Source organism: Arachis duranensis, chromosome 6, assembly GCF_000817695.3.
Source record: "Arachis duranensis cultivar V14167 chromosome 6, aradu.V14167.gnm2.J7QH, whole genome shotgun sequence".
Lineage (NCBI taxonomy): Eukaryota > Viridiplantae > Streptophyta > Magnoliopsida > Fabales > Fabaceae > Arachis > Arachis duranensis.
The window spans coordinates 105,442,541-105,469,959 of NC_029777.3; the positions used below are offsets into that span (position 1 = coordinate 105,442,541).

The window sequence follows — 27,419 nt, forward strand, 5'->3', positions numbered from 1 at the left end:
TGGTCTTCTTCCCTTGTGCATAACCGACCAAGGCTCTGAAGAGTCTTATGTCTTTTATTAAATAACTCGTAGAAGTAGCTCTTCCACCTTTTATTAATCTTCTCCTCTTGAGCCAGCACCTCTCCATCTTTATCCTGTATGCACTTAACCTGATCCAAATCTGTCGTTCTTCTTTCACGGCTCTTTGTGATTCTATATATACATTTTTCTCCTTCTTTCGTGCCTAAAGACTAGTAGAGACCCTTATATGCTCTTGTTCTTCCTTCACTTACAGCCACTTTTGTCTCTTTCTTAGTCACCTTATATTTTTCCAATTATCTACATTGCGGCACAAAAACCACTCTTTAAAGCACTCTCTTTTTACCTTTATCTTTTCTTGTACACCCGCATTCCACCACCAGCACTCCTTGTCTCTTGGTCATAGCCCTTTAGATTCACTAAAACTTTATTTTGTTGTTCTTCTAATAACTTCTGACATCTCTCTCCATATCTCCTCCGCGCTTCCATTCCCATCCCACTTTACCTCTTCTTCTATCTGTCTTAGAAAGCTTCTTTGTTCCTCACCTTTCATCCGCAAACACCTCGTCCTTAGATTTTTCATATGATATCTTTTCCTTAGCTTTTTCTCAACGTGAAAATCCATGACGAGCATCCCATGTTGTGTTGTTAAACTCTCTCCCGGGATAATTTTACAGTTGATGCAAAATTTTTGATCGATTCTCCTCAACAAGAAGAAGTCGATTTGAGAGCTTGTCATGCCACTCTTATAGGTTATAAGATGTTCGTCTCTCTTTTTAAAACATGTATTTGCGATGAGAAGGTCAAAGGTTGAGAAAACTTCCAAAATAATTTTATCCTCGGCATTGATCATCACGAAACCATGGCCTCCGTGAACACTTCCATACCCAGACACTTCTCTTCCAACATGGCCATTTAAATCTCTTCCTAAGAAAATTTTATCTCCGGAAGGTATGTCTTAGACCAAACTCTCTAGATCTTCTCAAAACCTTATCTTGTGTTATTCGTCCGAACCCACTTGCGGCGTCACATGAAAAATACCTCCCTCCGCCACAAGTTTGATAGAAATGATCTGATATCCCACCCTTTTGACATCCACTGCGTCCTTCTTCCACTGCTTATCCACAATAATACATACCCCATTCCTATTCTTCACTTTTCCTGTATACCAAAGTTTGAATTCGGAAGTATCCAACTCCCTAGCCTTCGCACCGACCCATTTTATTTCTTGTAGGCACATAGTGTTAATCTTCCTCCTTATCACGGTGTCCATCACCTCCATGGATTTTTCTGTTAGAGTGCCTATATTTCATGTCCCAAATCTCAACCTTCTGTTGCTCCGACATTTACCTTTTACTTTGTGAACTAGCTTATTTACCCTCGTCCGTTTACGAAAATATGGGAACCCTTGCTCATTTAACACTACATCCGGACACCGATGCAGCGGCTCTTGCTCATTTGACACTGTACTCGAGCCATACAGCGCGTTGCTTCCGGGCAACGACCTAGCTTTAGTGCAATAACATCTTTGATTCATGTCATGAAGATTCGATTAAGTTTTTATGTTGGTTGTTGAAGATCTAACACAACCCTCCTCCTTTATTCAGGTTTGGAATTGGCTATGTACCGTAAGTGTAACATAGGCGGAGTTTGACTAAACCTATAATATATTATAAATTTTTATTCTATGTATTTACTCATTTAATTTTAGTTTGAAAGATTTTATTTTAAATTTGCGTGCTTTTTTCCCTTCAAGTATCATTTCGATTACATGGAATCTTTATGTTCTTATTTTTCTCTATAAATACTTTTGATGCATATCTATACATTTCGTTGACTTAGATTATTTTTAGTTCATGATGTTCTAAAAATAAATTAATAAAAAAAGTCTACACATAAAATTTTCTTTTATCAAGAATCAATTGAATAGATATTTTTATGAACTAGTAAAATTTGGTCCAAATATAAATTTAAAAAAATCAATTCAAACTAGATAATTTTTTTCCGTTTGGTCAAAAGTTGTCAAATGTTTTTATCATTTTTTTTTGTGTTGGACATGATGTTCTTATCATTGTTGAATTCATTACTAAAAAGCCTTCACATGATTGGGCCTTTGTTATTGATAAACCATATTGGGCGTTTTTATTCTACGACTTTACTTAGCCGTTTTAACTCTTCCTTTGTTAAGTCCCAAAACTTAAAAGGTTGGTTGTTTCAAAAAAAAAAAAAACATTGGTTGTTAGTTTGTTACTTTGATAGTTTGAATAATCTATTTGACACGATTCAGAATTGTGTGTTAATCTGACCCAAAAAAAAAAAAATTGTATGTTAATATGTAAGACATTATGAAGTCTATTGATATTAATATTTGTAATTAGGTGGTTATTCTATAAAAATATCTTTATGAAACTAATAATCTTGTAACTAATTTTACAAGTTTTATTTTAGGAAAGTAAACATCCAAACTCATCTCAATGAATTTTAGATTAGACATTTTGATTTTAATATTTTTTTATTCTAAAGATTTTCGACAATTATTCTTGTCAAACAGATTAATTATTTGTCACTTTCTATGAAATTTTTAATATGAATAAACAAGTTTCTAATAAAATTTATTATAAACAGTTAAGTAAAAAATAACATTATAAAATAAATCAATCTTATTTTAAAAGTTTTGAGAATATAAAAATTTGTTGGAATCAAATTATTGTATGAAATAACACTTTTTCGGTATTGGATGAGTGTGAAAATATATATAGACAAATAAGTGAATTATATTTATCTTTTCTCATGGTTATTAATATTAAGTATATACAGCTATTGTATTTTCTGAGGGACATCTATGATACAATGATTCAAATGTCTTTGTTTACTTTCTGCTAATTTTTTGAAATGACTCTAATCAAGGTTGAAATTATGAAGCTTATCATCTCCCCAACGTTCTTCTCTAATCTCTACAGAAAGCGAGAGACAAAGACACCTAATCTACCCCAAGAAAAAAGAAAAATGGATTTCTTTTTTATATTTTTTATTTTGTTTATGCGTGCTTAATAAATAATTCATTATTTCATGGTTTAAGAAAAAAATATGTAAAACAAAAAAAAAAAAACTTAATTTTGATGTATTATTATTGTATTATACTATTGAAAAACTTTCAAGTATATCGATACACTCATGTTTTAATGACTTTTAATTATCGGTCTTAATTATAAAATATATATAATATATATAATTAAAAATATTATTTTAAGTTTAAATTCAAGATAATAAGTCATTAGAACTTTCTACCTTGACAAGTGACAAGTGTGATACATATTCAACATGACAATTGTTGCCAGATAGAGGGAGTAATGAACTTGAATTCATTTTTCTTTCCCTTTGATTTCTTGCAATACATTATACATCTGCTTGTTTACTTTCTTACTATAATTGGAACTAGAAATGGAATTGCAATTAATAATTACCAATTAATGATTAATAATAACACCGATATATTTAGAAAGAAATGGGGACAAAGGTTAATAAATTACTAGTTTACTACTATTCTATGTCATGGACATTGACATATTAAGCTGCAATCAGTGCAGATTTTCTTAAAAAAATATGCAAAGTATTAAAAAAAAAAAACTAAATTGGATAACCGACAGAGAACATAGAATAGAACACTAGAATGGACATTTTGGTAATTAGAAAATAGTAGTAAGGGGTGGGCAAATACCAGCAAATAGGACGCTCTTTTATTTTTAGCATTATGATTCAAGTGGTATATTTTAATAATGTGAATATTTGGTGTATTTTTTTAAGTGTAGATACTATAAATTTGAGAGTTAGATTTATGGTTTATAATTTTTTTTTATAAAACTAACCATCGATTTATTTAATTCTTAAAATTTGAGACTCGAATTTTTCTATTATTCCAAATCAGATCTTAAGTTTTGTTTTGAAAATAAAACTGAAACTTCAATTTATGAATTTTAATTAAAAAAATATCTCCATATTTATAAAAAAACACAATATTTTTTTATAATTAAACATAATACATTCTGAATTTCCATAACTAAAAAAATTAACCCAAATAGGATTCTAGTGTCTTAGATGGAAGATTCAGTACCCATAGGGGATACTTACTGGATTTCGCTAATGCCTAATTTTAGAGATGATGGGGAATCTTAATGTGTTTTGTAAAAAAAAATAAAAAAAAGAGTGTAGTTTTATTGAAGAATAATATGTTGTTGAAGGTAATAAATAAACTAATGGGTTGTTGGGTTTCTTTTTTATAATTTTATAAAAAAAAGTGATTAGTAATATTAGTAGATTTGTTAAAAAAATTGAATTATAGATATAAAGTCTAACAAATAAATAATTAAGATTTGTTTAATTTATAAAGAATATAATATTTTTTATTAAAAATTATGTTCTTAGTTTATGTTTAATAAACTATTTTTATAAACCAAAATTTTACCAAATTAGATCTTAAAAACTTTGCAAATTGCAAGAATGTAAATTTGTGTTTAAAGAATTTTGAACCAAGTCTAAAAAATTTAACCATTTGAACCAACTTCAGCCACAAGTAAACTATTAAGAGAGAGACACAAGAGAAAAAATAAAAACCATAAAAAAAATAAAAAAATAAGTCTTTAATTTTTTGTCTTGAAGATAAATAAATCATCGATTAATTAAAAATACAAAATGTCTTTCATTTTTTAATATATAAGACATTTAAATCTTTATAAAGAACTGATATGTCCTTATATATTTTAAATGAAAAAATTTATCATATTTTAAAACGTTGAAAACTTTTTTATATTTTCAATTAATCAAAAATTCGTGTGATTTCGAATTAAAAAGTTAGAATCTTATTAGTTATTACTCATTTAAAAACAAATTGTGTTTTTTTTTTTTTAAAGTGTAAAAACTAAAAAGAGTTGAAGCCTGAAAGATCTAAAAACACACATTCATTCACTTTCATTTGAGTGGCTCACACATACAAAAGTGTGTTTGTTTTATGCGTGCGTCTGTGTTTTCCTTTTCATCCTCAAAAATCCTTTTGCATTCTTTCATTTGACATAATCCTTTTATCTCTTTAACTCTTTTCTCTATGTCTCCATAGGCAGACATTTACATAACAAAGAAAACAAAAGAAAATAATGAAGCTTCTTACAATAATGCTACTCATGTTGTTCCTTATTCTCCACAAACCAAGTTTCGTTCTTTCTTCAACAATTGATTACCCTTTTGCTCCTTCACCTCAAATTCAAGCCATTTCTACATCAATGGCTTCTTCACCTTCATCCCCTGGTACTTACTTCTACTCATTCAACACCTATCTTTCTCTCTCTTTCTATTTGTTTCATTTTCTTTGTCTTTTTCTTCTTCTTTCTTCCATTTGTTGTCTTTATCACTACCTGCTCCTTCTTATGACATTTCTATTTCCAAGAGTTTCAAAATTTAAATTTCAAAAAAAAAAAAAACATATGGTAATTGCATGAAATTAGACTGATAATAATAATAATAATAATAATAATAATAATAATAATAATAAGGATATTTCTTTTTTTTATTTTATTTTTGCTCACACTGTTATTTAATATTTATTGAACAGGTTTTGAACAAGAGAATGAAAAGCAGGGCATGGATTCACACAGGAAAATGGTGATAGCTTTTGTTGTTGCCAGCACTGCACTTAGTGCACTCATTTTATGCCTCTTATTCTTCTGGATTTATTATCATACAAGCCATTCATCAAAATCCAAAAGGACAAGTGTTCAAAACTCAGGTACTTCTTATTTAATTTTTCTTTTCACTATTCCATTTCAGAGATTTATTCTTGTTTTATTTTTTTTCAACATTAAATTTGTTTCTTTTTTCTATTTTGAAGGGCAAGATGCTGAGAAAGGGGCATATTTGAGCAAATTTAGTTCTATAAAGATGGTGGGTAAGAAGGGTTGTGTTCCAATAATTGATTATAAGCAAATAGAAAAGGGCACAAATAATTTCAAGGAGAGTAATATTTTGGGGGAGGGTGGTTTTGGATGTGTTTATAAGGCTACTTTGGATGATAATTTGGATGTTGCTGTTAAAAAACTTCACTGTGAAAATCAATATGCTGAGACAGAATTTGAGGTAATGCTGCTCATAATCTTTCTTTCTCTTCCATAATTTAGTTTTTTTTTCAATTTTGTTGTGCACCTGTATTTTGTTAACAACTAATATAAATTCTTTTTGTTTTGTTTCTTAAAAACCAATTTAAATATATAATTAGTTAATGAAAACAGTTGATTTTGTCTGGTTGTCAAAAATGTCTAATATACTAATAGGAAAAGTATAGTTAAACAACTCATAACCAGCCAACTTTAAACAACTTCAATTAATAATTATTAATTTTATATTTTTTTTAAAAAAATTTAAATAATCACTAATTAATGACAATTAATTAATATGGAGTGGAATTTAAAAATGCTTGTTGGCTAGACCTAGCAGGGTTGATACTAATGATATTTTCTGATTATCCATTTTTTTATGAAATATTTAGAGTTTAATTACTAATATTATTATTAGTGTGAAAAATGTTTTACAACACTATTATTCAATTAGATATTGATAAAAACTTTTATATGATAATTATAAGTGGTTAAATTGAACACTTCTATTGCTGGTGTAATAATAATAATATATGACTAAATATTTGTTTAAATATTTAATAGCTTGATAACTTTGCAGAATAAGGTGGAATTGTTAAGTAAAATTCAGCATCCCAACATAATTTCTTTATTGGGTTGTAGCAACGATGGCATTACAAAGTTTATTGTCTATGAATTGATGCACAATGGATCATTGGAAACCCAATTACATGGTAAAACACCTTATCTTAATTTTATTTTAATGTTACCTAGTAGAGAAACAAATTGAAATAATAATAGTAATAATGAGGCCAATTATTAAGATAAACATATATTAATCTCTATATTTTTCTGAATTTTGTGACTATGTGAAGGACCTTCTCATGGCTCAGCATTGACTTGGCATATGAGGATGAAGATTGCTCTTGACACAGCAAGGCAATAATAATCTTACCTAATCAATTCTTTATCTTCCCACTTGTTATTTGAATAATCTTATTATATACTAATAAATATGTCTAATACCTTAATATGAAAAGTTAAGCTTTTAAATTTCTAATCTATTCATTATAGAGCCCAAAAGAGTTTTAAATTTTCACATTAAAGTTTTAGGCATAAATTAAGTTAAGTACATTTATTTTTGTAAGATTGTAAGATATTATTATAACATATCATTTTTCTTGTTATTTATTTCCATTTGTGTTTAACATAATATTGATTGATGTTTAACCAGAGGATTAAAATATCTGCATGAGCACTGTTACCCTGCAGTGATCCATAGAGATCTGAAATCTTCTAATATTCTTTTAGATGCAAACTTCAATGCAAAGGTAAACAAGACAAATACCATGTTGAAATTACTATATTAATTTTTTATTTTTTATTTTTTTCCCAATTTCTACTATACATGTAGCAATATTATGTTATTGTATTTACTAAAATTTAATTTTACTTATACTTATTTTGTGAATATTAATCAATATGATCAGATTTGTGATTTTGGGCTTGCCATAACTGATGGGTCCCAAAATAAGAACAACATCAAGCTTTCAGGCACATTGGGGTATGTAGCTCCAGAGTATCTTTTAGATGGTATGCCTACTCAACTTTTATATAAACAAAGCTTGCTTGTTTGCATTATTATTATTAGTTTAATTTTTTGGATTAACTCTAAGTTCATTATCAAGCCACTCTTCATTTTTTAAGTTTGATTCCAATCTTTTTTCCTAATATGTACTTAGTTGCTATTCTTTCCAATATTAATTGTTCTTTCTTTTTTACTTTATTTGGTATCAATTAATTATGAGTAAATTTTTGTTTTTGCTAATAAAAATTTAAAAAGACTTGACAAATTTTTATGAATGAAAGAAAATTTTTGTGTGACAAAAATATCTAAATATAATTTTATTCGTAGATAGATTTATTAGCATTTTAAATTTTTATGAGTGAAAATAAGAGTTTATTCATCTTTATGAGTATAAAGTTATTTTTTATTTATTAATAAATTTGGAATTTTTATAATTAGAAATAATAATTTACTCATTATTTACTTTAAAAAATATTCTGGTATCTTCCAACTTTTTCAAAAGTATGGTACTTTGTAGGAATCAATAGTTAATAAGATCAATCCACGTATGCTCTTTTTATTTAATGAAGTAAATTTATTTTAAAAATAAATATAGTAGATACATCCATCCATTAAATAATAATATCCATTTATTAGTCAGATTGTGTTCACAAGTGTCTCTAACTTAAAAAATATAAAAAACAAAATAAAAAAAACTTGTTTGTTTGTTTCATTTATTGGGTACTTATTCATAAACATAGAATATTTTACCTAATACCATTATGACAAATGTCTTTTTCTTTAAATAAATTCATGTTTTCTAGTATCTTTGTATTTATATTCCGAGAAAATCATGACTAACAAGGAAATTCCAATATGTTTAACAAAAATTGCAAAGTTTTCAAGTAAGCAGATCCAAGATAACATTTCTTTTGGACCTAAATGATCTGTCAAACTTGTGGTGTGTTCTTGCATTGGGAATGTAGCAGCTGCCCCAAGTGACCTAGCAACTCTAATAAAATAATACATTATTAAATTGCTTATGTTGTTTGTTACACTTTGCAACTCATGCATGGTTTGCTCTAGTTGCTTCTTGTCAGTGATTTAAAAATAATATATGATCATAACTACTAACTAGTGTGGTAAGCCCTGCATACATTGAGTGAGGTGGAGGATTTGATTATTGTCTCAAAGATGGGAAACATTGCAAGGTTTTTCCTCAGTTGAAAATTTAATTAATTTGGTGTGGGGTTGTTATGTAGTTTAATTATTGTCCTTTCTGAGTTAAAACTATATATTAAACTTTCAGATATAAATAAGAGTTTATGGTATAAAAGAAGTGTTAAGACTGTTATTAGTGGAAATTTTTTAATTTTTTAATAAATATATAAAAATTTGAATTATGTATATTTTTGTAAAAATGTTTCAGTTGAGAATTTTAACATGTGTTTTTACAATATATATTACCTAAATTCTATAAACAAATTGAATTATTTTTCAATAATTTTTTAAGGACATTGAGTAAACAGCTAGAATTCCTACTAGTTTGACTTTTTGGAACAATATTTTTGTTCCGATATTTAATTAAGTTTTATGTTGACAAAGGTAGTTAATTTTTATAGTATCTAATTAGATATTGTAAAAAAATATTGGATTATCTACTAATAAGGAGATTAAAACTAGATTATATAATTATTTGATTCCAGGTAAATTGACTGATAAAAGTGATGTGTATGCTTTTGGAGTTGTGCTTTTGGAGCTTCTATTAGGAAGAAAGCCTGTGGAGAAACTGGCACCATCACAATGCCAATCTATTGTCACATGGGTACTAATTTTGTTTTTAATTCCAAGGATTGAAATTGAATTTGGGATTTGAGTGACATATGGAAATTCTTGATTATTGCAGGCCATGCCACATCTCACAGACAGATCCATGCTTCCAACTATTGTGGACCCTGTGATTAAGGATGCAATGGATCTCAAGCACTTGTACCAGGTTTGAGAACCTAGTCAAAATTTAAGACATAAATTTCAGTTTTTATGGATTACCCTTTTTGGCAATTACATTCAATATCCTATGTTTATTCTAGAGTTAGTAAAACGTTCTTGCATTTGTATATATGAATTAAGTCTTAATGTATTATCAGTGTAAAACCTTTTTAATCAACTCTCACTTTTGTTTCTAACAAAAGATAAAAAAGGATAAATTATTGTGCTTGATTACTAGTGGTTAGAATTTAGAATGAGAATATCTTAAAGGGGCAAAATAGGAATATACAAGGAAAAGAAGAACAAAGACATGTTGGAAAAACAGTTTCATTAATCAGTCCAATCTCTCCCTCTCAATTCACATCCTTGCATGGACACAAATTTTTGTCCCTTAATATTGCATGTCCTAGTAATCAAACATCTTTTGTCCTTTGTTTTCATGTCTTTATTGTCTTGGATTACTAGGACAATAGCCAAACAGAACCTTTGATATCTAGTGTAACCCAAAAGATAAAATTAAATGATAATAACTCTTTAAGCATCAAAATTATTATTTTTTTTTTTTGAAACAAAGAAAGCTCAACACATTAAAATGGAGCAAACAAACGAAATAAACATAAAGAACTACTAACAAAATCCATCCCCTGCCATCTCCAGCATGCCATCAGCCTTCCACAGGATCACCACCCCGCCATTCTGTGTAGCTCAACATTGTCCTTGTGTGAATTATCTCAATACGTGCTCTTTTATTGTTGAATATTCTAGCATTACGTTCTAACCAGATGTTCCAAATCACAGCAAAAAACGCCGTCATCCACATCTTCTGTCCTTGTTGCCTATTGGGCATCAAAATTATTTTTATTATGCTATATTGAAAGCCTTTTTTTTTGTGTGTGTAGGTTGCTGCCGTGGCTGTGTTGTGTGTGCAACCGGAGCCGAGTTACCGGCCGCTGATTGCGGATGTTCTGCACTCACTTATTCCTCTTGTACCTGTTGAGCTTGGAGGAACACTCAGAGTTTCACAAGTGACACAACAAGTTTTACCAATTGATGATGTTGCTGAGAATTCTAGTCACTCAATTTGAAGACAAGACAACATCACATACTGATAATAATCCAGGGCATGTTTTTGTCATGCTGCTAAAACCAGTTAGGCTTAGGCCTAATAATCAAGGTAGGAATTCTAAACAGAGACATGATAATTAGGGTCTGTTCGGTTCGGTTCTGTTTTTATTTTCAAAGTGTTGCAAGAAAAAAAGTGAAATTAAAAAAAATAGAGATCCTCCCCATATTCCCTCCAATTTTCACTCTTTTTTTCCTGCAAAATTTTGATTAGAAATATTGAAAATGAAAATCGACCAAACTTGTCTTAAGCCTAAATGCTGTATAAGAGGATGAGAATGTTCATGACTAATGTAAAGAATAAACTAATTGCACATTTTGTGAGAACATTTTGTATATAGTGGCACTTTCTTTTGGAACAACGAATAATTTCAATGATCTTATTTTCTTGAGATATTTAAATAATCAAAAGCAGTGTGTATCAATATTGAGAACAAGAATTTACATGCAGGTCTATCAATTTATTTATGTATAATAAATTATCATTTCACGAAATCATTAGAAGTAAAAGTGATGTGGCTGATTTTATTCTATGGTTTCTTTGGAAACCGGTTCCTTGGGGGTGGGACCAAGATGAATTAGGGAAGATCTTCAAAGATATTTTAATATGGTAACTTCTATGAGGATGAGTGCTGAGTGAGGCATGCATCAATTCTGTTAGAATGCAGTTCTATGGTCCATGCAAGAACATGGTTCTTGACTCTTGAGTATAAAGATTTTGCACCTTGTTCTCTCTTAAATAGAAGTAACACTCATGTAAACTAAAGTAATGAATGAAGTGTTAAACTTACTTAAGTTGCATTGTGCCAAAGTTAACTAGTATTAATTCAAATGCGCAATATATATATATATATACATCTCTCAATTTAGCTTTTGGTAAATAAGAAATTAGCCACAAACATTGCATACATTTAGTTCTTAAGGATCAAACCTAGGACATTATCTTTAAGCAAGCCAAATAATTAGCACTTGTGTTAGCCTATTTAGGTATCATGGTTTCCAATCAATTATTTATTTTATCTGAATCTTTTGTATACACCTTTTAAATAATGTGTGTTTTGACAAAATTTAAATCAAATACACAATCACTTGTGTAAATAAAAAGAACAGTAAATTTTGTCATACTGAATTAATTTTTAGAAAATCATGTCATTACTTTCTTTCTTCTTTCTGAAATCATTTTGCCAGAAAACTGAATTTTTGACAAAAAGTTGATGGTCTACTCCTAAAAGAATAACAACACGGGTTGACATTTTTCTATCAAAATAAATTATTTGATATACTAAAAGCAGGATTATAAAGAAAGAAAGAAAAAGAAATTCGAAACATAAAAAGAACTGATAACATCTGAAGTACATATAGCGAACAAAACTATTGTTATTAACATAGTCTATTCAATCTTACAAACCATAAATGTTAAGGAACAGCCTCATTATTCATAAAGCTTTAGATTCAACTTGCTTCAAGTCTATGAGAAGCTAACTCATTATGCATCAACACTTTGATTCATACTGCTTAACTTTAAAGGTTACAAAATTTCCTAAGTGTCCTTCAGGTACATTCATGTGTGGCAAATCAATGCACACATAATTGTATTATTATTTTCAGGTATGTCACCCACAGTGGTTTGCTATATAACACTCACCAAAAAATACAAGTTTTGGTTATGGAGCATATTTAACTTGAGTTTTCAGCTGACATTATGGTATGAATCAATGATAGCATCAGCCAAGTATTCACATTTGGCCAATGACAATCCTGCCAGTGAAATCCTTCCATCCTTTGTCATGTATACATGCCACTTATTGGTCATATTGTCACTCTGATCAACCAAGAGGAGAAAATCATTCAGCAAATAGAATAAGAATAGCAATATACAACAACAACAAAGCCTTGTCCCACTAGGAGAATAAGAATAGCAATATAGCTACATAAAATTACATATTGATATCATGACAAATTACTCTAATTCCCCTCAAGTCCTTAACATTATGTGATATTATACTGAGCATGCTTTGGTTCATCATATCTACATTAACCTCCCCTTAGTGTCAGATTTTAAAAATACTAGAGAGGACAGTGTCATATTTTACTAAATATAATGGTATTTAGGGTAACGCCATCTATATCTCGAGAGATCATAATAACTTTTTGACTGGGAGCAAAACAAGAAAAGACATAATTTACCCTTCATATTAAGATATAGATTCAAAGAAATGAGAGAAGATAAGGTGACTCAAATACCTGGTTCTTGTTCAAGCCTGTGTATGAGAACATGCCTATCTGCTTAAGTATGAATGACCAATCTTTCCCACTCTTATCTTTTGAAGAAATACTATCATATAGCTTCTGCCTGACATTCTTTATCCTTCCAGCCATCATCTCCATCTCCGCTTTCCATTCATCAAAAAGGATAGGAGTTCCAACAACGTTGGCGACAATCCTGGCCCCATGAACTGGTGGATTAGAGTACATTGGTCGTGCTAGCCTCTTCAATTGGCTCTTTACCCTGAAAAGGCATATGAACAGAATTGTGGATTATATAATCAACATTACCAAGGCATAAATGAAATCAACGATATCTTTCTTAAAATGATTGAGCATTTATTTTGTATAGCATCAGATTCCAACTATTTCATGCTACTTGTACTTAAATCACCTTGCCAGAGAGGGAATAAACATGCACGCGAAGTAAAGAAAGTAGACTGATTCAATCTTTTACTAAAACCATGATTAAAGAAAACAATTAAAGCTCAATTCATCATACCTTGTTGCAGATTCAGAAGATGATGAAATGACATTCATTGCTCCAATCCTTTCAGCATAGAGACCAAGATTTTTACTGTAAGATTGGGCAACAAGAACCTCCATGCCACGTGCCACAAACAATCTCACAGATGCTGCATCTTCATCAAGGCTTCCACTAGCAAATCCCTAAAAATTTAAACCATTTAGAATATAATAACATTGCGAAACAGATTATATATAATATCTACCATTTATAAAAAATATCCATATTTTTATCTACAGCGATTATTTTTCACAATTTCATATGCAAATAGTGTTTTGATACAAACGATCCAAAAATGAACTAAAATAATTGCTTATTTACCAAAAGATTTGTACCTGGTAAGCAACATCGAAAAATGGAATGTGGTTCTTCTGTTGAATTACATCTGCTATTTTTTCCCACTGTTCAGGTGTTGGGTCAATACCAGTAGGGTTATGGGCACATCCATGAAGTAGCACAAAAGTTCCTTCGGGAGCTGCCTATGAAAATGGAGAAGTATACAATTAGGCAAGAAAGCACTTCCATACAGAATAGAATTGAGCTTAAAATTTAGATGAGAAAATTCGTGTTTCTATTTCTTATTCAAATTCCTATCACTAAATCAATTATTTGTCAAACACAATTTTACAGTGCAACAACATATCTTAATTAAAAGAATGATGTTGATTATATACTTCAAGTGAAAGTTACATTTGGAAATAATACATCAATTTTGATAATAAAAGAAGAAAGCATAACAGGCATAAAAAAACTAAGATAAATGAACAAGAGAGAAAAAGATTAACTAGAAAGTACGACAAAACACAGTTCTTAATTCTGAATTAGGATATAACCTTAATATCTTCTATCATGCCCTCAAAATCCAAACCAACTGTCCGGGGATCATAATAACGGTACTCAGACCATGGGACCCTAGCATCATTAAAAATATTCTTGTGATTACCTGCAAGACAGTATTGTTAGCCATGATGAATGAATTCCCATTTTTTTTTAAAGGTAATGATTAAGTTGACAGAGGAGAGGAATGAATTGCACACCCCAGGTGGGAGCCGATATCAAAACTTTTGACCCGGGAAAATATCGTTCTATCAGGGCTGCTCCTAGTCTGAGAGAACCAGTTCCAGAAAGACCTTGGACAGTAGCAACCTGAGTGTATTTTGAAAAACAAAAGAACAAGGAAATAAAACATTGATTTTTACTCTATCATAAATAATAATCACTGAATCCACTACGTACTCTTTGTTCTTTGATTGCAGGGTTGTCTGCTCCGAGTAACAACTCTGCTGTTGCCTTATTAAATGCAGCCAAACCCTCAATAGGGAGATACTGCATATACAAGTTAAATCATAGTCAATAATCTACCGGGAAATAATTCCATGATAGACACAAAAAGCATATGATGCAAAGAAAATTACCTCTTTGTTGTCTCCTCTCTCCAGCATAAGATTCTCTGCCTACACATTCAGGAAGAAAAAAAAATATCAGATCAATCATCAATGTTCACTCAATTTTGAAAGTCCTGGTTTTTTGAACAAGAAGTAAAATTAGCAACAAACATATGACAAGAGTTATAAAAAAAAAAGGATGAAAATAAGTCATCAAATCACTGCATCACACCATCAAGGAAAGAACATAGACCTTCTTCACAACATTAAGCACATATGGCTGTAGTTCCTCTGTCCTGTAGGCCCCAACTCCAAGGTTGAGCTTGACATCATTTGTGTCTGCTCTAAATGCTTCTGATACTCCAAGAATTGGATCAGGAGGAGCCATCGGAATGCCCTCAAATCGAGAAACATTAACTGCAACAGTCATAGAGATCCGTCCAGAAGACTGCAAATAAACAAGATTAAAACCAGATTTAAAAAAAGGGGGGGGGGAGGGGAGAAGAAAAAGAAAAAAAGAATTCAAGAACTTGAAAAACTTGAATGTCTATTCACCCTCATGGTTACACCTTTAAATCACAAACTTATATTTTGTCAAAATTCAAATATCAACAGAAAAGGGGGAATATAATAACTCTCAATTTGAATTGAGTTTTGAACATCAACAACAAAGCCGTATGTCACCAAGTGGAATTGGATCATACAACACTGAAGATCTACTCATAACATGTCTATCCTCATACCACTAAAGAATAAACATCTTTTAGTTTGAATTGAACAATTAAAAAAAAGTTGCAAAACTGAGGATATTACTATTACAACAACAACAAAAACAAAATCCATTCCTCACTAGGTAAAGCCAATTACATGAATCAAACAACGTCACTGTATTTTGTTGATTAAAGTGGGTATAATTTTACAAAAAGAAAAAAAAAAGTATAGTTGTTGAAAAAAATATTACCAAGTCTTACCCAGTTGATCAAACAGTAATAACTAATCAATAGTGAACCAACCAACCAAAGCAAGGAAATTTTTTTTATGCAAAAAAAAAAAAAAAAACAATTTAATAAAAATTCTAGTAATAACTAATAAGATTGTTCCCTGGGACATAGTAACAGTACATAGTAACTCTTGAATTTGAAGAAAAGTGTAAAATATTTACTTTGCTAAATCTCAAAGTACTTCCTCCAAGCTTGGCCTTTCCCTGTTCAACTCAACACCAAAGTTCAATACCAATTATTTTCTTTTCTTATCTTTAATAAAGTAGAAGAATTTAATTATTAAAATGTGTGTATTGGTGCAGTTTCTGAAGAAAGGGAGCACCTTGTGGGTTTCGTTAATCGACAGTGAAGAAGCATTGGGAGAAACACACTGTGTAGCTATGGATAGCACTGAAGATGCCATCTGCAACAAATTCAAATTAGAAAGTAACAATTCAGAATACAGAATAGAAACTGTTGATTAGTTAAAAAGAAAACATTCGGATGATTAATGAAACAGAAGTAAGTAGAATATTTGAGGTGTGAATAATTATTAATCATTAATAATTCATAATTAAGAGAGAAAAAAAAAAGGTAAAGTGGCGTACCGAAGCGAATTGGGGTTGAAGAAGAGAAAGGTCAATTTCAGAATGAGATCAAGTTAAAAATTTATGAGTAAAGAGTGTGAATGAGTGTACTGACGAAGTGAAGAAGCGGAGAGAAAAGAATATGGGCGAAGAGACCGAAGTTAGAAGAGCCTCACGTTGTTTGATTTATCACCTTATGATTTTATAAATGTTTATAAAAATGTTATAATTATGATAATTATAATATAAGGTTAGAACTTCGATTTAGATATGATGTCACTAGGATTTTGATTTGTCATGCAGATTGCTACCTATAATGTATTCTTGTAATATTGATTTTTGTTTAAGGGTATTCTTGACAATTCACTTGGGATTAACGTAATGTTTGGATTCGTTAGGTACTACTGTACTAGTATGAGGTAGACTAAAATTGAGTTTATGAGAATTTGAATTGAGAGTTTTTTATTGTCTATAAATAATAAGATTAACTGGAGTGAAATAGTTAATAATAGAAAAGATATTTTTTAATCTAATTTTATTATTAATTAGAGTAAAGTATCGTTTTTGTCCTTAACGTTTGGGGTAAGTCCTAAAATTGTCTCTAACGTTTCAATCGTCTTATTTAAGTCCCTAACGTTTTAAAACTGACTCAATGTTGTCCTAACATTAGGGATCCGTTAATAGAATTAACGGCGGGACAAAATTGAGACGATTTTGAAACGTTAGGGACTTAAATAGGACAAAAACGTTGGGGATAAAAATGATACATAGAAATAAATTTTAATTTTATTCTTTAATAATATTAATTTTTACTATACATAGTATTCAATTATTTTTTAATCACATCTAAATAAATTACACTTAATCATATTACCTTCATTTTAAATAAATTAATTCTTTTATAATTTTACTCTTAAAGATTTTTAGTTATCATGAAATGTTTGTAGAATAACTACTATATAAACTTGCAGAAAAAAAATAATATATATATACAATAAAATATAAATTATACCTTTTGTCTCTAATATATCAAAATTCTTTAAAATTATAAAAAAATAAATTTATTTAAAATAAAAATAATGTGATTAAGTGTAATTTATCTAAATATAATTAAAAAATAATTGAATACTATGTACGGTAAAAAATTAATATTATTGAACGATAAAATTAAATTAAATTTTATTTTTATGTATCGTTTTTGTTTCTAACGTTTTCGTCCTATTTAAGTCCCTAACATTTCAAAATCGTCTCAATTTTGTCCTGCCGTCAATTCTGTTAACAGATCCCTAACGACAGGACAACATTGAGTCAATTTTGAAACGTTAGAGACTTAAATAGGACGATTAAAACGTTAGGGACAACTTTTGGACTTACCCCAAACGTTGAGGACAAAAATGATACTTTACTCTATTAATTATAATGTAAATACACTTTTGTAATTACTTACTTTTAGTTTTTTCAATTTTTCTTTTCAATTAAGTCTTCTATTAAGTGTGATATCTAATTTAAGACTTTTGCTACTAAAATCCAATTTGGGTAAATAACTTAAATAAGTTCTTTTAGGAAAAAAAAAACTTAAAGCATAAGAACTTTTATTAATAGCAGTTTATAAATAAGTTATTTTGTATTTGGATTTTTAGTTATAGAGATACTTATTTTAAAGTTGTAGCGTTTGGATAAATAACTTAAAAAATACATTTTTTTCATAAAAAATGGATATTAAAACAACTATGATAACAAATATTTTTTTAATATTGAATGTTGATTTTCTATAACTTAATCACTAAGATTACAATTGTTTAGGTAATTAATTCTTTATTTGCTTTCTTATTAGTTCTATTTTTTAGGTAGAAACTGGTTCTTTTACTTCATCTTCACCTATAATAGTGTTAATAATCTTGATGGCAATGCCAAAGAAATTATTGTGTAGTTCGTGTTTGCTGTTTTATTGTGTATGATATGGTAGATAAAAATAAAAAATAAATATGAAATGCGTGTCAATGTATATTTTGTTGCTGTTTTTTGTTTTTTTTTTCTATTAGAATTTCCTCCTCTTTTATTGGGATTAAGAACTTGCTATAACTAACTATAAAAATAATAGCAGCTATATAAAAATAAAATCACATGAAAAAAAATAAAATTAAAACTGAGATTTTATACCACACACAATATTAAATACAAATTTAATAATAAAAATAGAGTGGTAAAATGAAAAAAAAAACTGAAAGGAATATATGCAATAGGTGGTTCAGATGGAACATTATTTGAAAATGATGGTGGAGGGTCAATATTTTCAGCAGATAAATCATTATGTGAAAATGATGGTGGAAGGCCAATGTTTCTAGGAGATGGAACCTTGGGTGAAAATGGTGGTGGGGGACAGTATTTCCAGTATTTTTGTATAGAACCAAGAATAAAAGTAGATTTTTTTTTGTTTTGAAATTATTTTTTTACGAAAATGATTGAATGACTTATCGAATAGGAAAAGTCATATATTTCTACTTTTTCAAAAAGTTATAAATTAACTTTTAAAAAAGTTAAAAGTTTTTTTAAAATAGTGCCAAACATATATTTTGTAACTTTTCATAATTTAAAAATAGAGTAAACTACCATTTGTACCTACGAAAGTTGAAAACGCTGACATATCTACTCATAGAAAAAGGAAATTACCATTTGTACCCATGAAAAATAATTTTTATAAGCAAAATTATCCAAACCCTAAAAAATTACCTAAAATCCCTAAATTACCCTTATCTTCACCACCACACCACCTCCTTCACCCAATCACCTTTCTAACCCTAATTCTCTTCACCCAGCCACCACCCCTCTTTCTCTTTCTAATCTCAAATCCCACCACCACCCTCTTCACCCAGCCACCACCCCACTTTCCCTTTCTAACACACTCTCACCATTAAGTCGAAAACCTCAGCTTCATGTTCTGCATAACAGAGTCCCTCTCTTCTTCCGACTAAACTCAACTTCAGGGCTCAGAGCTTGAGCTTCAATGGCGCCGAAGAAGCAGGACGATGGAAGCACCAAGAAGAGGAAGCAGATTCCAGCTTCGGGCTCTAACGCCGAAGCATCACATGAATCCCCTTCTAAGGCTCCTAAACTCTGCCTCTAAGAAACCCTTCAAATTCCTCAAAACACGCAAACCAGACGCCGTTCCTAAAGACAAGACCAAGAAGGCTCCCCTTACAGGTCGAGAATGTCGTCTTCATGCTAAGGTCTTAAAACGTTACCAATTCGCTTTCAAATGTATTTGAATCTGTGTTTTGTTATTGGTATGAATCGTGGGACAAGGATTCCAGCTTTTGGGCCTCTAAAGGTGAGAGCTTTGCTGAAAAGTCGTGAAAGACAGTGTCGTAAGTGTGAAGGACGGCGACAGAGGCGGCAGAGGCGGCGGTGGTGGTGGTTTCAACTGCAGTGGCATGGTTGATAAAAGAAGCGAGAGATAATTCGTACCAGTGCTTGTGGGTTGGGAACACGGAGGGCTTGACTTCATGGTGGACTTGTACCATGAAAGTGCTCTTCTTCTCCGGGGAAGCGACAGCAAGTGTTGTTGTGACTGTGAGGATGAAAGACAAGAGGGTGTGGCAAGGAGCCATTGGAGCAGCGGTGGGGACTGAGTGGGAAGTAATGGTGAGAGTGTGTTAGAAAGAGAAAGAGGGGTGGTGGCTAGGTGAAGAGGGTTAGGGTTAGAAAGGTGATTGGGTGAAGGAGGTGGTGTGGTGGTGAAGATAAGGGTAATTTAGGGATTTTAGGTAATTTTTTAGGGTTTGGATAATTTTTCTTGTAAAAATCATTTTTCATGGGTACAAATGGTAATTTCTTTTTTCTATGGGTAGATATGTCAGCGTTTTCAACTTTCGTGGGTATAAATGGTAGTTTATTCTAAAAAATAAAAATAAAAAGTAGTTTCGACTACTTTTCAAAGGGGCTCTAAATATAGCTAACATAGTAATAAAAAAAATGGGTTGTTTCGATGCCCTTTCAAATATCAAAACTAAAGGGTAAATAACCCTTTCTCAATGCATTATTATATAATAATTATACTTTCTACATTTTTATCACATAAAATAATCATATATTTTACTAATCTAATTATATATAGTTAAATGCACTTTTGGAATACGTATTCAATATATTTTAAAATTATATAAATATTTATCAAATTTTATAGTTCGATAAAAAAATGATGCGATAAATTAATTATTTAGAATTTAATTAAAATATAACATTTATATTAAAAATATATATAGGAGAATTTATTTCATGTGTTAAATATATGTATAACTAAAGTGTTATACAATAAGCCAATGAATTATAGTTCAAATGACATAATCTCCCCATATTTAATTAAGAGATTGCGAGTTTAAGTCTCCTATCTTTAGTTAAAAAAAAGTGTTATACAATAATATATAAAAATAATTTATTCTTTAATTTTCAAAGAGTAGCAAACCAGTTACCGCTCGTTTTTGGACATTCCAATTCACTCAATAATTTTGGGATTATATTATATTATATATTTTCTTTAAAGATAGTAAGTTATATTTTATTAATTATTAAAAAATAAAATATAAAGATGTCTAAAAGTAGGACAATATAATAAATGGTGAAAATTTTTTAAAACAATACACAAAAGGTATTCATCTAACAATGCATGGTCGGAAAACGAAAAAGAATCTTAAAGGGGGAAAGAATGATAAATCAAATTGAATGAAACTAAGAGTTTGCCTCATGGAGATAATGATTTAAACTGGGAGTTCTTTGCATTTCACGGAACAACTTGACAGAGCTTGCTAGAATGGCAGACGACATTGAAGTAGAACCTTAAAAAATTAACTAGTTGCGAGCTTTCCAGCAGGTCTAGCAAATGATGACAAGCAATTGAGCATTACGGTCAGAATACTTCAACGGGTTAAGCATCTCTGTTGATGCAGTCCACCATGTCCAAAAGTCATTAGGACTCCGAGGGGAAAGACAGTCACGAAGATAACGCTGAAACCATACTTCTTTAATTTTAGAGCAATCGATCAAACATTGAGTGGTTGTTTCTGTCGCTTCATGACAACAGAGGTATATTGGCAATATAGATGGGATGCGGTGATGAATCTGAGCAAGCACCGAAAGTCGGTCATGGAGAGCTTTTCAGATAAATAGCTTAATTTTGTGAGGCAAGTTCAACTTCCATAGATCAATCCACGGCTTTTTCTTCTGCATATAATTAGGGCAAATCTCCAGAGGTGGATGGTAAAATAAATAGCCAATTCTGTAACCTGAAGCTGTATATATTGTTTGGAGTTGTTCAAATCCCATTGCTGTTGAATTTTAACTAACGAAATTCTATCTGCAACGTCTTGAAGAAATAATTCTTGAATGAGATTTTGATTCTTATTCCTATCTTCAGTAATTAGATCTTTAACTCTTAGAACCAACTCAAAAATAGCCTGTCTGTTTGGCATGTTAGAAATCATTAAAGGATACAGAGGAGGCAGCCAAGGACCTTCAAAGGTTCGGATATTCTCTCCAGTACCCACAACCCAGTTAAGACCTTTTTCAACAATCTTTTGGCCTTCCAGTATGCTTCTCCATCCCCAAGAAGGTAAGACTCCCATTTCTGCCGTTATAGCATTACCATTGCTAAAGTATTTACCTCTTAGAATTTTGGATAATAGGGAAGTTGGCTGTATTACGAGTCGCCAAAACTGTTTGCCTAAAAGTGTCAGATTTTGGATTCTGAGATCTTTAAATCCAAGGTCTCCGTCTCTTCGTGGCTGAGTCATAGTGTCCCACCTAATCCAAGCGATCCGCCTTTTAGAACCTTTTTGTCCCTATCAGAACTAAGAAAGTAGAGAGTGAATTTTCGAAATTAAACCATCAGGCAACTTGAAGCAAGACAATGTATAAACAAGAATAGCTTCTCCCAGTGCCTTAAGCAATACCTGTCTACTACCTGACGATAGAAGATTGTGCTTCCACTCTTGGATTCTTTTTCGAACCTTCTCTTTGATCATACTAAAAGAAGCTTTTTTCGATTTAGAGACTGTAGAAGGCAAACCAAGGTATCTATCCTGAGTCCCAATATGATTAATATTCATAGAGTTAGGCAGTAGTGTACGAGTATTTGAGGAAGTGTTGTGGCTAAAGAATACAGCAAATTTATTAAGATTTACCCTCTGGTCACTAATACTTTCATAAGAATTCAATAAATGCCGGACGTTTGAACATGCTTTAGGATTAGCCTTACAGAATAAGATGGAATCGTCAGCAAAAAGGAGGTGGTTGACTTTGGGACATCGCTTATGTATCTGAAGACCCTAAATTAGTCTGTTTTGTTTTGCCTTGTGTAGCAAGAAGGAGAAACCTTCTGCACAGAAAAGAAAAAGAGAGGGAGATAGAGGATCTCCTTGTCAAATACCTCTATTTGGTTTGAAGAAACCATAGGGTTGTCCTTCAACAATGACAGAATAAGAAACAGTTGTCACTAATTCTCGAATCCACATGATCCATCGGAGTCAAAATTAAACTTCTCTAATATAAACCAAAGAAAGTGCCATTCCACCCTATCATATCTCTTACTTATATATAATTTTAGCGCCATTTCATTTTCGAGTCCCCCTTTTTTGTTCTTCAAGTTATGCATACACTCATGAGTAATTAAGATATTATCAGAGATTAATATGCTTTTAATAAAAGCACTCTGCGTAGGGCTAATTAGTCTATTCATCATACCCTGAAGTCTATGTACAAGTACTTTAGAGATAATCTTGTAAAAGACTGAGGATAGGCTTATTGGTCTTACCTGAGTCATATCTTTAGCATAAAAAATCTTGGGAATAAGACAGATCTAAGTGTGGTTAAAACCCTTCAAAATTCTGCCTCCTGAAAATAAGCTCTTAACTACTCGAAACACATCACCACTAAGTATGTTCCAGAAGCTTTGAAAAAATTTTGCTGTCATACCATCATCTCCTGGAGCAGTTTGAGGATGAATGCTAAATGTTGCACGTTTCACTTCTTCCATAGTCACTGGTCTTTGAAGCCTATAGTTCATGTGAGCTGTAACCTTAGGTTCAAAATTAGTAAACGGAGGTTCAAGGTTCTCACAATCTCATGACAAGTGGAGGAGAAGATGTCCTTGAAATAAGATTCAGCCACAGAAGTAATACCAGCATTTGAAGTAGCCACTTCACCATCACTGCCAATTAGTTGCCAAATTTTATTCCTTCGAATTTGATTTCTAAATTTCTGATGGAAGAAAGCTGGATTCTGATAACCGGATTTGAGCCCTTTTACTCTAGACTTATCTTTCCAATAAGATTCCTCATTTTGCAATGCTTTTTTAAGTTTGTCCTCTATTTCTGAAATGATGTCGCCTCCATGAATTCCTACTAAACGAATTTTCTCTAATTCAGACAGTAGAAAATCAATCTCCACCTTTGAATTAGATATGTGTTTTTGTTACCATCTGACAATTTTATACCAACAACGATTTATTTTTTGAACTAAGATATACATAGCTGAAGCATCAATTTGTTTGTGCCAAACCTCTCTAACAATCTGCCTTATTTCATAATTGTAACACCATCTTTGTTGAAATTTGAATCGCCATTTAGATCTTTCAGTTCTCGGATTAGAGTCTAAGAGAAGAGGGGAGTGATCCGACCCTGATTCTGACAGTTTAAGAACCGATGCATTGGGATAGAGTTGCTGCCAATCAACTCCTACCAGGAATCGGTCCAGTCTTTCCTGTATCAACTCATCACCACTTTGCCTATTCGACCAAGTAAATGGTCTTCTGACCATACCAATATCAATCAGGGAATTATCATCAATAAAATTGTTAAAAGTTTCAATAGAAGGAGATTTAACACCCCCACATGCTTTCTCCAATTGATTAGAAATGGCATTAAAATCACCCATCAACACAATCTTACCATTGAACTGTTGGGTGACTGAAGTTAATTTAGCAAATTGAGTCATTCTATGTTGATCATTTGAACTGAGATAAACACCTAGAACACCATAGGGATCATTAGAACCAGCTGTCAGAATTGATGCAACAATGAAGAATCTACCATGCTGTAAAGTCTGAACAGTGCAACCATCCCTCCATGCTATTGCCAAACCCAGGGATAATCCATCCGGATCCATAATAAACCATTCCTTAAAACCACAAGATCTTAGTTTTTCTTCAATTGTCGAGATTGATTTTTTGTTTCACAGATAAAACCAACATCGGGGGAGTAGGATTTTCAAAGCTCTTTAAGATTGTGGATTGTCAGGGGTCTTCACAAACTCCAGCAATTCCACGAGAGTAGTTTCATAATTCTTTGGGTACCACTTGAAGGCTGGCACCCTCCACCGTCATAGCGTTAGAGACAATATCATTGAGACAAATTTTTTTTTGAAATATCTTCAGTAACGTTACCTCCACTCCTCCGTTTGAAACCTATCACAAACTTTCTGGCAAACTATTTTAGGTTTGGCTTTTTGTTCTCCTTTTTAAGCTTGGACATGACATTGCTATTGTGTTGAACATTATTCATGGAATAAGATATCTCCAATAAGGCATTAGAAGAAGAATTAGTATCAGTAGCCGTACCAGTATTTTTTTATTCATCCTCATTTTCTGCTCTAGAACCCGAATTGGCAGCAATTTTTTAATTATTCTGTTTTTTCTGATCATCTTGCACACTCAATTTTGAGAAACTATCAAAAAGCCAAACAGGTGGAGATTTTTTCTTCGTTTGAGCTGGAATAGAACCATCCCGATGTTGATTAGGATTTAAGGAAGCTTTCTTTTCAGTTAAATGCCTACTGACTTGATCTGTCTTAAGCCATTCACCAACTCTATCTTCCTTTGATATTGTTTTGGGCAGAATCATCAATAAAAAATTGACAGTTCTTAGATTCATGCCCCAATTTTGCGTAATAAGTATAGAACACACCTATATGTTCATAGTGTACTCCAATTTCCAGCATTTTCTGATTAGGATCAAGCAATTTCAATGTATCCCTCACTCTTTTATCACTATTCAGTTCCACTTTAGCCTTCACTATGAGTGTATCTTTGCTTCTAACTTTAAACAGAGTAACATCTTCAATTTGACCAAGTCTCCCACCCAATTTTTGGCCAACCTCAAGCGTTTTGTATTATTCAGGCAATCTCTAAAATTGTGCCCATACAGAAAACAAAGAGAGATGTGATTATCCTCCATGTTTATTGACTGCTTCCATCTGCGAACGTGAAGAACAAAACTCTTGAATAACCAAGGCGAACCCCTCTCAATTCGAATTACATCAGAGTCATTCTCAAAGAAAAATTGAAACTGGTTCCTAGATTTTTTTACTACTCTTAATCTTTCTGGTTTATTCCATATTGCATAGAGAGCTCCTTCCATGGTACCTACAAAAAAGATTCGATGTGAGAAAATCCTTATAGACTGGCTCTGTATACAGGCTTGAATTACTTCAGAAACATCTTCATAAGCTAAAATGATCAAATCATCCTCCTAATCACAGTCAATTATATGGGATTTTTGAGTTTCTGATTTTTTGCTCATGGTGTAGAGAAAATCAGAATTGGTATTTGATTATTCCAGAGAGAAATAAGATATATGGAATGAGTGAATTAGAGAACGGAGTGAATTAAAAGACAAATCTAGCATAGGAATGAATTGGAAGAGGAAACGAAAATTAGGGAACCAAATGGGGGCGAATTAGAAACAGAAAAGAAATTAAGAGAAGAAAGTAGAAGAACATGGAAAAGATTTTGACGAAAGAAAGACAAAGAAAGGTATAACCATGGAGGCGGCGCAGTGAAATCCTATGTGGATGAACCCATGAGATGTTAGATGAGAAGTACATACTCCCACTTATATTATGTTATATTAGTAATAGAGTGAAATAATAATTTTATGAATTTGATCTTTATAACTTTATTCCATACTATTCGATTTGCACTAAAATCATCGGATCGAATTCAATATCCGCATTTTTTAATTTTGAATCCGATTCGATTCGCACATTTATCGGGTATCGGATATATCCGCAAAATATAAAAAATGTTTTTAAAAGTTTATTTTTATTAAAAAATATCAATAAAATTCATTTTTTTCTATTCGTGTAAATATGTTTACTTTTCAAATAATATTAAACATATTTTTCTTAAATAATAAAATAAAATAATACAACATATATGATAATTATTAGTTAAAATAAAACTTAAAAAGAATATTTACTTATTTATTTCTTTATTTTTGTGAATACGCAGATATGCGCGGATACAGACACAAAACCCGCAATCCAATTCTATTAGTGTGTGGATCAGATCAAATCTGATAGTCTTGTGAATCGGATCTATATCTGCAATTTTTAAATCGGATTCGGATAAATACCGCGAATATACGAATCGGATCCGAGCCATAAACATTCCTATGGCGGTGTGATTTGAGCCGGTTTCTCCTTTTCTTAGAGTTCCATGGGTCAAACTTGAATTTTACAATTATGTTCGATTATTGGTGTTTAGTAAAGAGTTTGAGTTCAATTCTTGTGAATCAAATTTAAATTTAGTTTGTCTTATCTAGATTTAGCTCTATTCCCTTTCACTCCTTAATTATGACCTTTGGACGTGGTTTTGAGCTCATGATCACGTAGAAGACGTTATTTTAGTTATTATTTTAGTAATTGCTTACGAGTTCATGAATTGATGTTAAAATTGACTAACAAATAACAAAGAAGTACGTCTTGTTTGATTCAAGCGTGAGGTCAAAATATAGAGTATTCAATTTATTTGTTGTTTTTCACTTAATCCAATTTATTTGAACTTTAATTGATTTTTTTTCCTTCGTTTTCT

At 31.1% G+C, this 27,419-nt stretch overlaps 2 protein-coding genes across 2 annotated transcripts; one reads left to right on the forward strand and one right to left on the reverse strand.

The window, feature by feature from the left end:
* Positions 1 to 4,967: 4,967 nt before the first annotated feature.
* On the forward strand, positions 4,968 to 10,994 carry LOC107495433 (probable receptor-like protein kinase At1g80640). The gene is made up of 10 exons (XM_016116582.3): positions 4,968 to 5,316; positions 5,621 to 5,794; positions 5,897 to 6,141; positions 6,739 to 6,871; positions 7,013 to 7,076; positions 7,372 to 7,468; positions 7,628 to 7,730; positions 9,411 to 9,529; positions 9,611 to 9,700; positions 10,593 to 10,994. Exons 1-10 carry the CDS (start codon positions 5,166 to 5,168, stop codon positions 10,776 to 10,778), a joined length of 1,362 nt encoding a protein of 453 aa, XP_015972068.1. The 5' UTR covers positions 4,968 to 5,165; the 3' UTR covers positions 10,779 to 10,994.
* Positions 10,995 to 12,172: 1,178 nt separating this feature from the next.
* LOC107495431 (aspartate aminotransferase P2, mitochondrial) lies at positions 12,173 to 16,745 on the reverse strand. Its single transcript, XM_016116579.3, has 12 exons — positions 16,580 to 16,745; positions 16,315 to 16,395; positions 16,154 to 16,195; positions 15,245 to 15,439; positions 15,022 to 15,060; positions 14,843 to 14,932; positions 14,644 to 14,752; positions 14,440 to 14,549; positions 13,942 to 14,085; positions 13,583 to 13,749; positions 13,060 to 13,324; positions 12,173 to 12,637 (listed from the first exon to the last, which is right to left on the reverse strand). Exons 2-12 carry the CDS (start codon positions 16,393 to 16,395, stop codon positions 12,506 to 12,508), a joined length of 1,374 nt encoding a protein of 457 aa, XP_015972065.1. The 5' UTR covers positions 16,580 to 16,745; the 3' UTR covers positions 12,173 to 12,505.
* Between the last annotated feature and the right edge of the window lie 10,674 nt (positions 16,746 to 27,419).

What these genes read in the sequence shown, in the direction of transcription:
- LOC107495433 (XM_016116582.3), top strand. Translation starts at nt 5,166, where the DNA reads ATGAAGCTTCTTACAATAATGCTACTCATGTTGTTCCTTATTCTCCAC. An exon ending in ATGCTGAGACAGAATTTGAG is followed by an intron (nt 6,142 to 6,738) that starts GTAATGCTGCTC and finishes ATAACTTTGCAG; the next exon opens with AATAAGGTGGAATTGTTAAG. An exon ending in ATCTCAAGCACTTGTACCAG is followed by an intron (nt 9,701 to 10,592) that starts GTTTGAGAACCT and finishes TTGTGTGTGTAG; the next exon opens with GTTGCTGCCGTGGCTGTGTT.
- LOC107495431 (XM_016116579.3), bottom strand. Translation starts at nt 16,395, where the DNA reads ATGGCATCTTCAGTGCTATCCATAGCTACACAGTGTGTTTCTCCCAAT. An exon ending in TGCTTAATGTTGTGAAGAAG is followed by an intron (nt 15,061 to 15,244) that starts GTCTATGTTCTT and finishes CTGAATGTGTAG; the next exon opens with GCAGAGAATCTTATGCTGGA. An exon ending in GCATGATAGAAGATATTAAG is followed by an intron (nt 14,086 to 14,439) that starts GTTATATCCTAA and finishes CCATTTTCATAG; the next exon opens with GCAGCTCCCGAAGGAACTTT.